Consider the following 14,312-nt stretch of genomic DNA (forward strand, 5'->3'; position numbering starts at 1 on the left):
TTTGAGGTGATGCTGCCCAAGTGGTGGGCAATAGGCTAGAGTCAAGGTAGTCCTCTGCCAAACGGCTGCCTCCTATCAACAGGGTGAACCTGTGACCTACAAATGAATGGCACGTAGTAAAAACAAAAACAGGTGCAAATCTTGTACTCCCATGGCAGTTGTTATTAGTGTTATTTTAATTCAGTCCTGAATTCAACCACAAATAGACTTACTAATCCATAACTTTTTTTTTTTTACTAATCCATAACTTGATTTCGTATTGAAATGTTTTCTGTGGGGTGCCTTAGATATTGACTTATATTTAGGTTTAATTCTGCAAACAAACTGATCCCGGGTGAGTTGAGAAAGAATATTCTAACAATTAGGGAAAGCCCAGGCACATTACTTAGTATTTAGAAATTTCATTCACTAATGTCAAAAAGTGTGATAACAGTGATGACTTCCCATGCTGATTTTTTTGAGGAATAATATATGTAATCCCTATTACTCTGGAGAATTTATATTGGATGTGAATGTGTACTAGTAGTGGTCAGAAAGCCTATTATGTGAAGGACAACCAAATGAATTAAAGAGAAAACTACTTGAGTAAAACCTAAAGTGCCCCCAGTGGTTGGCGAGGCCCCACATGATCTGTGAGTCCTTTTACTTCCTTTCCTATTATTCTTGCCTTTGCTTGCTCTGTCCCAGCCACACATCCTCTTTGCTGTTGTTTGAACAAACCAGGCAGGCTCCCACCACTTTTTCCTTTTTTTTTTCTGAAATCCTCTACCCCCCAAAATACTGTCTCCTCTCTCTAGGTCTTTGCTCAAATGTGCCTGCTCCACGATGCCCACCCTTACCTACTATTTAAAACTGAAATCTGTCCCCTACTCCAGAGCTCCCAAGTCCCTCTTAACTTTGCTCTGCATTTTTTTTTATTTGATAGCTCTTATCACCATCTAAATATAGTTATTTATTATGTTCATTGACACCGTCCCTCTATTCCTGCTAGACTGTAAGCCTCACGGGTGCCTGGGTGGCTTGGTGGCTTAAGCATATTAAGCATCTGCCTTCGGATCAGGTCATGATCTTGGGGTCCTGGGATCAAACCCAGGTCTGTGCCCTGCTCAGTGGGGAGCTGCTGCTTCCTCTCCCTCTCCTGCTCCCCCTGCTTGTGCCTTCTCTCTCTCTCTCTCTCTCTCTCTCTCTCAAATACATAAATAAAATCTTTGAGGGAAAAAAAAAAGAATGTAAGCTTCACAAGGACAAATTCGTGAATATAGCCCAGGAGACAGTACCTGGCACTTAATACTAATTAAAAAATATATATATGTGCAAGGAGCAAATAAAATATCTGAAAAGCAACTGTGTAGAGCAGTGGAGTGCTCCAGAAGGCAGAACTAGATCCATGGATAGACAGAAAAGAAGCAGAGCTGGGCCTCCAACATATGAATGACTTTCCAAGTAAGATTTTCCAACTTTGCCCTGCAGTCAAATCCTCAGTGGAGCTTGTTAAAAACAGTCCCTGGCCCCAGACCTAATGAGGCAGGCAGAAACTTCCCCGGGTGGGTTACAGATCATTAGTTTCACACCCAATTTCAAGAACCACCCTTCTAAGTGCTCAGTCACCAAAATATTCAAGTAGAGACGATAAGACCACATGTCAAGGATGTTTAGAGAAATCTTCATATTTGTACTGCAGAGGAAGGCTGGGCTCAAAGGTTCTGTAATTTTATCAGATCAATTTCAAGATTGATTAATATATTGTATTTTGTGTTATATTATTTAGAAACTGTTTACTTTCCATCAGGTTCTGCTCTGGTGTTGGAATGTGTGCATCTTAAGAGTAATAGAAATACACCCCGAGGAGTATATTTATTGTTAAACATTCACTGCTTATGTGGAAGTCTCGTTACACATAAGAATAGAAGTTGGAAGTCACTATTATTTCATTTGATGCAGATAACTGCAATTTACTCTTAATTATGTTTAGAATCAATAAGAGGCCTTCTGAGGAAGCGACCTATGGGATAACCATAATTCTGAAAAGGGTCAAAAGTCAAGTTAATAATGTGTAACTGAGGGACGCCTGGGTGGCTCGGCGGTTGAGCGTCTGCCTTTGACTCTGGGTGTGACCCTGGAGTCCCAGGATCGAGTCCTGCGTTGGGATCCCTGCAGGGACCCTGCTTCTCCCTCTGCCTATGTGTCTCTGCCTCTCTCTCCCTCTCTCTGTCCCTCATGAATAAATAAAATCTTTAAAAAAAATGTAACTGAAAACAACCCTAATTTAATATTCAATATTAAACTGAATATTCTTTTTTCATAGAGAAAGCAGTATGAAATGTGTAACAGGTATTTTCACTATGAAATTAGTAAGTCGATTTCAGAAAATGCAGGTTGTCTTTTAAGTAACAACTTGTGTAGGTATGGATAAAGTGAGATTGAATCCTGATGAAAGACAAAATGCAAACAAAAAAATGCCACGAGCAGGTGCACAGCACACAGCACACCTTTAGCAACCAAACTCCTCCTCTTTGTGCTTTGCCTACTTGGTGGAAAGAATCAGTAGATTCCTGTCTCCACTCTCTATTTAGATATAATTACCCTGGTCAAATGTCTTTCAATTTACAAGTATCTATACGGGAGGGTTTTTTTTTTTTTTTTTCACATTGCATTGGAAAGATAATTAAAATTAGTTTTTATTTACGTTTCCCATTATGGCATAAATGTAAGGAAATAATTGGAAAATAATTTAGTGTTACTAGGAAAAACAGTTACTGTTCACAGAAGTCTGGTCTGAGCTGTGCTGAATTCTTTGGGGATCAGATATTACTGCACTGTTTGAAAGCCACTGCTGACTGTATCAAAATGAATGATAATAGTACTAGTAGTTTCTATTTACTACACGTTCACTATGTGTCAGATACTGTTTTAAGTGCTTTACATGAACCAGCTTATTCAGGCTTCAGAACCTAGTGAGGTAGGCATGATTCTTATTCCTAATTTATGGATTAGGAAACTGAGGCTCAGAGGATGCAGCTGCCCAAGGAGGAACAGTGGCTGAATTTAGATTTAAACTCGGGCAGAGGGGATCCCTGGGTGGCTCAGTGGTTTGGCGCCTGCCTCTGGCCCAGGGCGTGATCTTGGAGTCCCGGGATCAAGTCCCACATCAGGCTCCCTGCATGGAGGCTGCTTCTCCCTCTGCCTGTGTCTCTGCCTCTCTCTTTCTGTGTCTCTCATGAATAAATAAATAAAATCTCTTTAAAAAAATAAAAAATAAAAAAGATAATAAATAAACTCTGGCAGAGCCCAAGCATTTAACCACAACCTACCTCCTCTTTTATTGTATTGCTAAGAAAGTACTTTAGGAAATATACACTTGTTAAGGAATTCAGATACATTTAAATAAAAAGAATTTTTTTTAATTGTAAGCCTAAATTAACTGAAACTTCAAAAGCCCTAAATGATTTATTTTTCAGTATTTTTACTCTTTGTTGTCTATAAAGGTGTGTGTGTGTATGTGTGTGTGTGTGTTTCACTGTATTTGAAGGTACCGTGCTAATACTGTACTATGGATGAACATCAGCATATCAAAAATTGGCTGAACTCAGAAACTGGCAACTTAATCTCCAACAGCACTCCTGTTGTATAATTGTTAGTTTTAAGCATTTTGCCAAATCAGGTACAACATACAAAGACTTGAGGGGACACTCACCTGCATCACAATTTTCGGTCACAGTCCCTGTATATAGAGGGTGATTGAAGGAAATCTTGACATCTTCTCCTTCCATGTGAACGACCAAGAGGCCAGTGGCTGTCCTAGCTGGGACCCCCTGGTCCCTAACTTTTAACTGCAGCCAGATCGGAAAATATTCTGAAGATGTGTGGTGCTGAAGTTGAACTTCTCCTGTATACTTATCAATAGAAAACATTGACTGGGTCTCTGCAAAACTAAAAACAACAGTTCCATTGGGTCCCAAGTCTGGGTCACTGGCTGTCAGGACAGCAGTTGTCTGGTTAGTAGGTGCCTGGGGGGCAAGAAAAATTTCAAAGGGGTTCTGCTCCCAAACTGGATCATTGTCATTAACATCCGTGACATGTACTTTTATAATTACTGTGGTGCTTCTAGAGCCTTGGACACTACAGTCTCTGGCCACAGCCCTAAATGTGTGCTGAGATCTGGCTTCTCTGTCCAGGGTGTGGCGGGTTCTCAAAGCACCTGTCACAGGATCAATGGTGAATGCACCAGAAGCCTCATCCACTAGAAAATACTCAGTTTGTCCATTCAGACCTTCATCCCTGTCCACAGCAGACAGCATAAGAACCACTGTTCCCACCTGGGCATCTTCTCTCACGGAGGCCTGGTAAAGCAGAGTGGGGAAGGAAGGGCCATGGTCATTGTCATCCAAAACTCTAACCTGCAACTGCACTAGAGAGCTCCTTGGTGGATCCCCCAGGTCAGAGCACAAGATGACTAGGGTAAAATTGCTGACTTGCTCCCGGTCCAAAGCTCGAGTGGTTGAGAGTTCTCCTGATGTTTCATTAATAGCAAAGTATTCATCGGTATTTCCATCTGTTAAAGAAAATAAATTCAAACTCAAATTTCATTTGAATTGAAGAAGTAGTAACCCTCTGCTAGGTATATATACTTATACATATGATTCATATATATGCGTATATATGATATATATCAGTCATACATATGATGAAACATATATATAAGCATATATATAATCCTATATATATATATAGGATTCATTCATCAACAAATAATCTGTTTCATGATTATTACATCCAGCATTTTTATAACTATTGAGGATATAACAGTGGACATGATAAAGGCCTTGCCCTCATGAAGCTTCTATTATCAGGGGATACACAAAATAATATAATTCAATATCTATCTTAATTCAAATAATTAGAACACTTGCTTAGACTGATTTGCAGCAGTATGGATTTTTGTGAATGTATTCACAACTTTTTATTTTCATATATTTTCCTCTTGAATGACTAAAATGTTTGTTTTATTTGAAATAAAACAATACCAGATGGGATAAGAAACAGGATATCATGTCCGTTTTTAGATATCAATAACAAATGAACAGATTCATAGTAGTAATGTGGACACATTGATTCTCTTCTACATTCCCATGAACCTTGTGCATGAATCATGACACTTCTGTAAGAGATAGGAGAATTTTTGTCTATTTCTTCTCCAACATAAGGAAGGATGATATGTTTATTCTTCTCTGTATTCTCCAAAAAAATCTTCCCTTTCCTATTGCCCATGTACCAAGCAGAATTAAATTTAAGCCTGAACACAGAGACAAAAAAAAAAAAAAAACCTTCAAAGGCATTTTAAAGTCATCCTAAAAATTAGGAGAAATACAGTTCAGTGACTTGCTGGCAACGTCTTGGATGAGGGGCATATTCTTGGATGAGATGCACCATTCCAAACAGAGTGGGAATGGTGCGTCTGCCAGGGGCATAAGGGGAAAGAAGAAGAACAGCATTCAAGAAAACAACAGCCAGAAGTAGGGTTGGAGGCTGAGGAGAAGCACTTGCATTTGTATTTTGTTCATAAAACACAACTAATTTGTACCAAATATAGGGGTGATCAGTTAAATCTACATTTCTGTGGCATTTGTAGTTGATAAAATGATGCATTCACTCAGCAAACATTTAAGGAGAACTTGTCACATGCCAAGTATGTGCTGGGTGCTGGGAATGCGAGGGCAGTAAGGCATGATCCCAGTGTGCAAGAATTTACAGTCCAGAAAGAACCTGGGTCAGTATTGAGTCAGTATTGGGACATTAAAGTGAAAATCATATGCACAGGGCACCCAGCAGCACAGAGGAAGGGTGCACAGTCCTGTGTGAGGATGGGCAGGAATGTTTATTACAAAAAGTGACATCAGAACTGGTTTCTAAAGCAGAGGAAGCCTGGCTAAGAGTTTTGGAAAGTGTGTTCTATGCAGAAGGGGAGAGCCTGAGGGAAGTCTTAGGACTATGGGAACTAAAGGCTGCAAATGTTTTCATGTAGCTAGAACACAGGGTCTCCTGGGGATTTGTGTGCAGAGGGTAGGGAGACGGTCAGGCGGAAAGACTCAGATTTAGGAGATAAGCAGGGTGCTAAGTCATGAAGCACCCTGTGTACACTGCTGAAGAGTCTACCTCGACATCCATAGGGAGCTCCTGAAGGATTTGAGAAGGGAAAGGGTCATGAGTCACATTTCTGCTTTTGGAAGGGAGCTGGACAGCAATGACAAAGCTGGGTTAGAACATAGGAAAGTTAGGGGGCTATTGCCGTACTCTGCTTGAGCAGCCGGGAGGTTCTAAATGAATACGTGCATAGAGGAAGTGGACACATCCCAAAGATATTAAGGACAAAAGTAAGGAGTAAGGGATGAAGGATTCATGATGGGGCTTGAGTGAAAGAGTGAAGTTGTGTTTAAAATGAGATCAGAGTACCCTTGGGGTCATATGAAGTTTTCTAAGAAGTATCTGCAAACTAGTAGTTTTAAGGTAATTCCCAGAAGCCTAGTTTACATATCCTTACTCCGAAAATTGTTCTGTCTGAGAAATCACCTAAAATCACTTGAGTCTGTCCTTTCCACATTCTGTAATGTTGTTACCTCTAGTATATCTTCTCTAGTCTATCTCTTGAGCATGGTGCCTTGGCAGGTGACTTGGCTGGTGCGGGGTGCTTCTAGAAAGATGTCTAAGTCTCTCAGTGTCTCAGGGTGCAGGACTCTCAGCTGTGGGCCTGACCTAAGAGTCTGGGCCTGACCTTTGGCTTGGGCAGGGCTGGTGGGAATGAGGGAAGGTAAGGGGCATGGCCTGGCCTTGAACAGAAGCCTTCCCCTGCCTGGGAAGTACATGTATGGTTTTTTTTAGAAGTTCACGTATATTTTTTAAAGTATTTTTTATTCTAGTTGATACTTTTAAAAGGTGACAGCTGTTTGTTTTAACATGCCAATATTTATCATATTCTGAGCAATACTAGTTAAACTTCTAATAAAAATTTTTAGTCAATTACTTGAAAAAAACATGTGCTGGGAATACATGGTTTTTCAAGATTCCACTAAGGATAAGTTGAGCAAGGTGTCTGGCAGAGACTCTAGAAGGAGATCCTGAGTGCGGAGTACAGTTGGGGACACACTGGCAATGCGATGTTGTTGGGCATAACAACTGGGTTCTTGAGATGAAACCATTTGAAATGAGAGGGAAAGAAGTGGGTGTGCTAGGGTGAAAAAAAAAGATTGGTGAATGTCTGGTCTGGCTTTGCCATTTGAGTTGGCTTCTCCCTTCACTCTGCTCTATCTATTTTATCACTCTCTAAACTGTTGAAACCTGATAATAATGCAAAGATTCTTGTCCACAAATGCAAATTAATTATGTAGTGGAATGTCTTTGGTTATTGTCCTGCAGGTAGACCTCCTCTACATTTCAGAACTCCTTATTTCCTGGGTGTGCGAGTTGTGTGTGTGTCTATCTTGGGATTCTCTTGGACCAATTTTAACATCTTTTTGTTTGCTCATTAATCAATGACTTAAATAAAAAAAATCTTTGGCAACTGTTATTTCATTTTTGTATGAAAGTCATTATTTTACTTTTTTAAAAATGCCCCTTTTTATTTTAATATTTTATTTAAATTCAATTTGCCAACATATACTATAAAAATGTCCTTTAATGGGGCTTAGATTTCAGATGCAGATAAAGATAAGGAGATATAGGGGTGCCAGTGGTGGCTGAAGATGAGGATGGGATGAAATGACGCAGTAAGAGTGTGTCTATGAGAAAAGTAAAAGAATAAGCACAAAACACCCAGGAAACTCCAATAAGTCAGAGAACCATCCACAGAACAAGTACATTGGGAAGGCTTGTCTAGGAAGGCAGATGAAGGATCAGGAGAAAGTGACTTTCTGAAGTCAAGGTGGAATCAAGGGTCCAGATCATGTTGCATAAAGGCATAAAGCAGTACGAGTAAATTAAGAAGTGACAAGGAGGGACATCTGGGTGGCTCAGTCTGTTAAACATCTGCCTTAGGCTCAGATCATGATCTCAGGGTCCTGAAATCCAGCCCAGAGTCAGGCTCCCTGCTCAGCGGGGAGTCTGCTGCTCCCTCTGCCCTTCCCCTGGCTCACGTGCACGCTCTCTCTGTCTCTGTCTCTATCTCAAATAAATAAAATCTTTTTTTTCTTAAAAAAAAAAAAAAGAAGTGATAAGGATCCACTGGATTTAGCAACAGCAAGATCCCAAGTGTCTTTTTGCAGGGGTAGTTTCATTGGAATATACATTATAGCAGGCTAAGAAATGAAAGTAAGGTAAAGATACAGAAACCAGAGTGTACACAACAATTTTTAAGAAGCTACAGATTGTGAAGGAAAAGACAGTGAAGGGATACACCTGAGGGAAGACTTATTTCAAGATGGGAAGGATTGATAAATATTGATGGATAAAACCAATAGAAGGGGAAACTGAGAGTATGGGGAAAAGAAGAAAATGAACAAATACTGATGCAGTGATGGGTGGCACTCTGGGGATTGTTTGTAATCAGTGCCTGACAAGATAGACACAGAATTTCAGAGTAAGCATTTAGAAAATCTTACAGAGACTTGATGGAGTTATTTTATGTCTGCATAATACCATCACAGATTTATAACTCTGGGGCTTGCACTTTGTATGCCTTGTGTTTTTTCTCCTCAGAGTAATTCATATTTATCGCATTTTACCAAAGTTTCAGCGCACAACAGATCGAAAATTTAAAAAAAAAAAAAATAGATCCAAACCCTGGTCCTTAACCACAGATTGTTTGGGAAGTTCTAGAAAACAAGCAGAGTTTACAAAGGAAAGAAAGTACCCAATGCAAAAGAAGCAAAATTGGGCTTGCTTGTACAAATTAGCTTGAAAGGGCATTGTTCTTCTAGATGACAATACACATAGACATTTTAAATACATATGCCCTTGGATGTAATAACTCCACTTACATTTATCATAAGGAAATAATTGGGTAAGTGTTCAACTGCAGCATTTTTATAATAATACGACTGCTATTATGGTCAATATCTAAAAGACCATAAAAGGGAATGGATGAAATAAGTGATATTTTACACATGCAACAATAAGAGACATCATTAGAAATGCTGACATATATGTATATTTACTGATATGAAAAGATCACATAGTATATTTAAAAAGGACTTAAAAAATGAGGTAACAAGATAGCATATATAAATTGTCCAATATATGTAAAATTGATGTCTCCATTCACTAAGGTTCATGGAGAAGTGTTTTTCAAAATAAATGAGTTACCTCTGCAAGATACAAATTTTTGTTTTCCATAAATCTGTATATATATTCTATGCTATAGCAATTATGTATCATCTTTATAATTAGTCAAAAAGGCAATAAAGCCATTCTCATTTTGGAGTAAAATGGATGGTATATAGAAAAAGCCACTGGTTATGGATTTTTAGCAAATAGAAAGTGATAGCTTTCAGAAGCTAGTCCCACAACTGTTTTTACAAGAGCTGAAAGCAGCTTCTCCCCATCAGATGCAGTCTCTGAAGCATTACTTTCTCCTCAACTTTTATCATTCTACGTGCATGCCGACATATGCCAAAAATCAGATTCTTCGATCACTTTTTCTTTTAGATGAATAAGAAGATGTGGCTCTCTCCATACAAATGCTAACTTGATTTTGCCAGAAAGTTTTGTGCCTCTGATTCAAAGGGAGCAATATCACAAAATGATCTTCTGGGTAGAATTTCCTACAGACTCTGGTCAAGGGTGGGATGTGGTTGTAGATCTTAAGTGTTACGCTGGTATTCAGATCTAGGAACTGTCTATTTCTGTGTCTTCTAGGTTCCATTTAAGAAAGAACTAACAGAAGTCTTGATGGCTCAAAATAATAAAAATATTAGTGATCATATGAAAGACACAAAAATAGAAAAAAAAGTTATGTGTTCCATCTGCACATCCAGTAATGTTACCCTAGAAAAATTCACCAGAGTTGTTGAGGGGAGATTTAGGAATTTGAAAGCCAGTGGCTCAGGGTGTCTGTGGAAAGGACACACGTGGCACCAAACAGCCCTTACTGAGTATGTATTCTTTAGACACTGCAACACACACCACATAGAGAATAACCACCGGGGTGCTCCTTGGGGTATGTTCTGAGGGGAATTTTTGCGGAGCAAATACTTACCAATTATGTGATATCTGACAGCTCCATTATTGCCAGCATCCATATCAGAAGCCAAAACAGTGTAGAGAACCCCTGGCTCTTGGTTTTCCAGAACCTCGACGTTGTGACCAGAGACAGTAATATCCGGTGCGTGGTCGTTTTCATCTTCTACAGTACAGAGAATTGTTGTGGTGCTGGATAATGAAGGCACCCCTCCATCTCGTACGAGTACTGATATGAAATAAAAGGTGGCACAGATTGTGGCCATTAATTCATGCCTAGAATATATTGCCCCAAGGAGACCGCATCAGACCAAACTAACTGGTAGCACTGGGTCAATGACATTGTGCTTAAAGACGCTCTACAGAAATGTAAAATTTCACCACTAACCTCCTGCTGCCTACTATGCTACAAAAGTAGCATAGTCGGGGACCCCTTACCTCGAAGCGTGAAAACTTCCTGAACCTCTCTGTCAAGTGTGGCTGTCGTTACTACCTCTCCGGTGTCAGGATTTATCTTGAACAACCCAGATGAAGCACCTGGCATGATTTCAAACTGAAACTTGGAATTGATTCCTTGAGAAAAATATAAAGAAAAACTTACTAATTAGCTCTCTGGAAACCATGTTAGGCCATAGATGAAAAAGGCAAGATACTAAACAACCTTCAAATAAAAGTAAAACACACACACACACACACACACACACACACACCTTTGCTGTTCTTGCTAAATAAAAGCCTCATGGGCTGAAATGCTTGATTTTCAAAAGTCTTAGGAGACTTCCCAACAGTGAATGCTTAAGATTTTTTCCCTCCCATAAAAAATTTCTTATGAGTGCGCAACCCTACAATATATTCCTAATTACTCCTTCTAACACCCCTGATTGTGATTTAATGACATAATTGTAAGCTTAGGGGGCAAATGACAATTTCTGTAGATCGACCTCTACTTAAAAGCTTGTACTTGGTTATGTTCTATTTATTCTCCAGCACAAGAGGCAAGCACATAGGCTTGCTTATATGCATATTTTTGTTTTATTTTCTACTTAGTATTTAGTCTCCTATCTGGAGTGAGAGGTGTGGTGCCACATTAGCATGCATTTTGAAAACAACACTTCCTATTTTTTGTGGTCTCATGTCTTCTCTGAGAAAAATATCATGTCATTTCCATCATTGATTATGAAAATCATTCATGCCATTAATTTAATGAGTTCATCCCACACTATTATAGCTTATTTGCATCTTATACAAGTTTCTTTTAATTATTTTCCTATCTTTTTTCTTAACTTACAATAATCTACAAATAGACATGAATAGACGTAGTACTCAAAACATATGATTTCATACTTCAACAGAAGATAAAATACATTTTTTGGCATTAACAAAAAACAACAAATTTCAACTACAAATCCCATCTTTCCAGTCTTAAAAATTTTCATTCCACTATTTACTGGATATAATACAGGATTGAGTGCCGGAGGGAGCAGAATATAAGTCTAGTTTTATGTAAGAACGAATATGCATGTCTTCTTACTCTGTCACTTGAAAGAAAGGATATTTGACATAGTCTTCAGGCATATTAATGACCTTAAGAGGAAAAAAAAGCCTAATAAAATATAATCAATATATTCGATTTGGTATGGTCAGAGGTCACCAAAAAATACCATTCAGTCAGTAGACATTAGGCACATTATTCCATTAATGATTATTTAATAAACATAGTGATTATTTTGGTCACATAATGGTCACATAATCTCTTCTACAGCCAAGACAAAAATTCTAAAAATCCCAAGTAAAATTTGTTATTCCTGTCTGTCTCTTTGTACATTAGGAAAATGGAAACAATACCATCTTACACCTACTTTCCTGTTCCTCAAATACTTGGTGAACAAAAATAGATGTCAAGCACAGTGCTATTTGCCCAAAAGATGGCAGTGAATCAAACAGATGTGGCCTCTGCCTTCAGGGTACTTACATGGAGAACAGCACCTTTTAATTTGGGACCCTTTACTTTTGAAATCAATTCACTCATTTGTTATATGATTTTATCATACATTATGCATTATGTTATATTTTATACATTACATTATATGTTATTTTAAGACGTATTTAAAATATTTGATATTTTAATTCCCAATACAAATAGACACGAATAGACGTAGTACTCAGTATGAAATATGATTTCATACTTTAACAAAAATTCTTTCTTCTTTCTTACTTGTTAAATCCTATTCATCTTTAGAGGCTCAGCTTATGTAGAAGGTAACCATCCTTTCCTAGTGATGTCTATTTTTTTTTTAAAGATTGTATTTGAGAGAAGGAGAGTGAACAAACCCAGAGAATGTTTAACATAAACTCAAATCTTTATGTCTTCCCTCCCTCTCATTGTTCTCATCATTCTGTAATGTGTTTTACCATCCTACCCAATACGTTACTTTTTTCTTTTAAGTATATTTTTTAAGATTTTATTTATTTATTCATGAAAGACACAGAGAGAGAGGTAGAGACATAGGCAGAGGGAGAAGCAGGCTCCCCACAGGGAGCCTGATGTGGGACTCGATCCCAGGACCCCAGGATCACAACCTGATCCAACAACAGATGCTCAACCACTGAGCCACCCAGGTGCCCACTGTCTGATGTGAAAGGAAGGAGCAAAGGGAGAGAGGTGGGAGGGAGAGAGAAAAGAGAAGAGAGAAGGAGAAGGGAGAGGAATTCATTCTACCTCCTGCCCAATTCACTGTCTTTGGATTCTATCCATTTGCAGATAACACCCATGTATCTACACTGAGCTCCAGTTATGTGATTGTTTTGCTTGTTCATTCATTCATTCATTCATTCATTCATTCATTCATGTGTTCATTCATTCACTTGTTCATTCATGTAATGCATATCTACTGAGTGCCAAGCACTGGAAAGATACCCTTGAGTAATAAGTAATTATTTTGGTCCTCAAAGTTCCCCTTTAGAGGGGGGACAATTAAATCAATGAATTATGGACAGTGTGGTAGGATACTTGAAATCACTAAGGAAGTGGACCAGGGAAGACTTGCCCCAGGTAGACAGTTTGTTCATTGATTACTTCATTAAATAAACATGTATAGAGAGTGATAGCAGGTGCCAAGGTACTATGCCAAGTTCTAAGACTACAACTGCCAGCAGGCAGACAAATTCTCTACCCTAACAGCGCTGGCAGGAGAGCAGTGCACACGGATAAGTAAGCAGGCCATTATGATTCCATATAAGACATCCCTGGGAGGGGCACGTGGGTGGCTCAATCAGTTAAGTGTCTGCCTTCGGCTCAGATCATGATCTCGGGATCCTGGGATTGAGTCCCACGTTGGGCTCCTTGCTCAGTGGGGTATCTGCTTCTCCCTCTCTCTCTCTGCCCCTTCTCCCCACTGCTCATGTTCACTCTTCCTCTCTCAAATACAATCTTTAAAAAAAAAAATAGACATCACTAGGAAAGGATGGTTGCCTTCTACATAAGCTGAACCTCTAAAGATAAATAGGATTTAACAAGTAAGAAAGAAGAAAGAATTTTTGAATATATTCAAAGTAAAATCCAAACACCTTAGCACAGTCTAGGAAGTCCCATATGATATGGGCTCTGCTTATTTCCCCACCTCTTCTCACGTGCTTTCTCGCTATGCTCTTGGTCCTCTGGCTTCCTTTTTCCTCTCTGAATGTGCTACATTTCTTTCTGTCTGAGTCTGAGTCATGGCTGTTTCCTCTGCCTGCTTCTCCCTCAGTTCTTTCCATGGCATACTAGTCATGAAGCCATTGTGTGTCAGGTGTGTATGTATTTTGCCCTGCTCTGCCCTGCGATGCTGGGTCCAGGGACCCGCAAGCCACATTTTTCTCTTGCCAATCTCCCCTCTCCCTGGGTCTGCTGCCAGGGGACTCCGAGGGGAGAGTGAGAGTCAGCAGGAAAGGAGGTGGGACTCCTGTTTGCTCACTATCCTTGCTGGCACTGTCGCTGCACCTGCGGCAGCACGCTCATGGCTCTGAGTCTTTGAGAAGTCCCAGAACCAGGCTCTGCAAGACCTGGCCTCCCATTTTCTCTTTAGGTTCTCTCTCTCTCTCTTTTTTTTTTTTTTTTTTACAGTTGGATAACCTTGACCTCTTCTGTTCCCCAAGTGTTAGGGGTG

At 39.3% G+C, this 14,312-nt stretch overlaps 1 protein-coding gene across 1 annotated transcript in view; it reads right to left on the reverse strand.

The window, feature by feature from the left end:
- Positions 1-14,312, reverse strand: part of DCHS2 (dachsous cadherin-related 2) — a 226,007-nt gene that overhangs the window by 50,455 nt on the left and 161,240 nt on the right. The window contains exons 11-13 of the mRNA XM_077844431.1: positions 10,606-10,740; positions 10,187-10,396; positions 3,695-4,552 (exon numbers count right to left, since the gene is read on the reverse strand). Coding sequence (XP_077700557.1) covers positions 3,695-4,552; positions 10,187-10,396; positions 10,606-10,740 — 1,203 coding nt within the window. The remainder of the gene's footprint in view (positions 1-3,694; positions 4,553-10,186; positions 10,397-10,605; positions 10,741-14,312) is intronic.

The sequence above is a fragment of the Canis aureus genome, chromosome 13, assembly GCF_053574225.1.
Source record: "Canis aureus isolate CA01 chromosome 13, VMU_Caureus_v.1.0, whole genome shotgun sequence".
Lineage (NCBI taxonomy): Eukaryota > Metazoa > Chordata > Mammalia > Carnivora > Canidae > Canis > Canis aureus.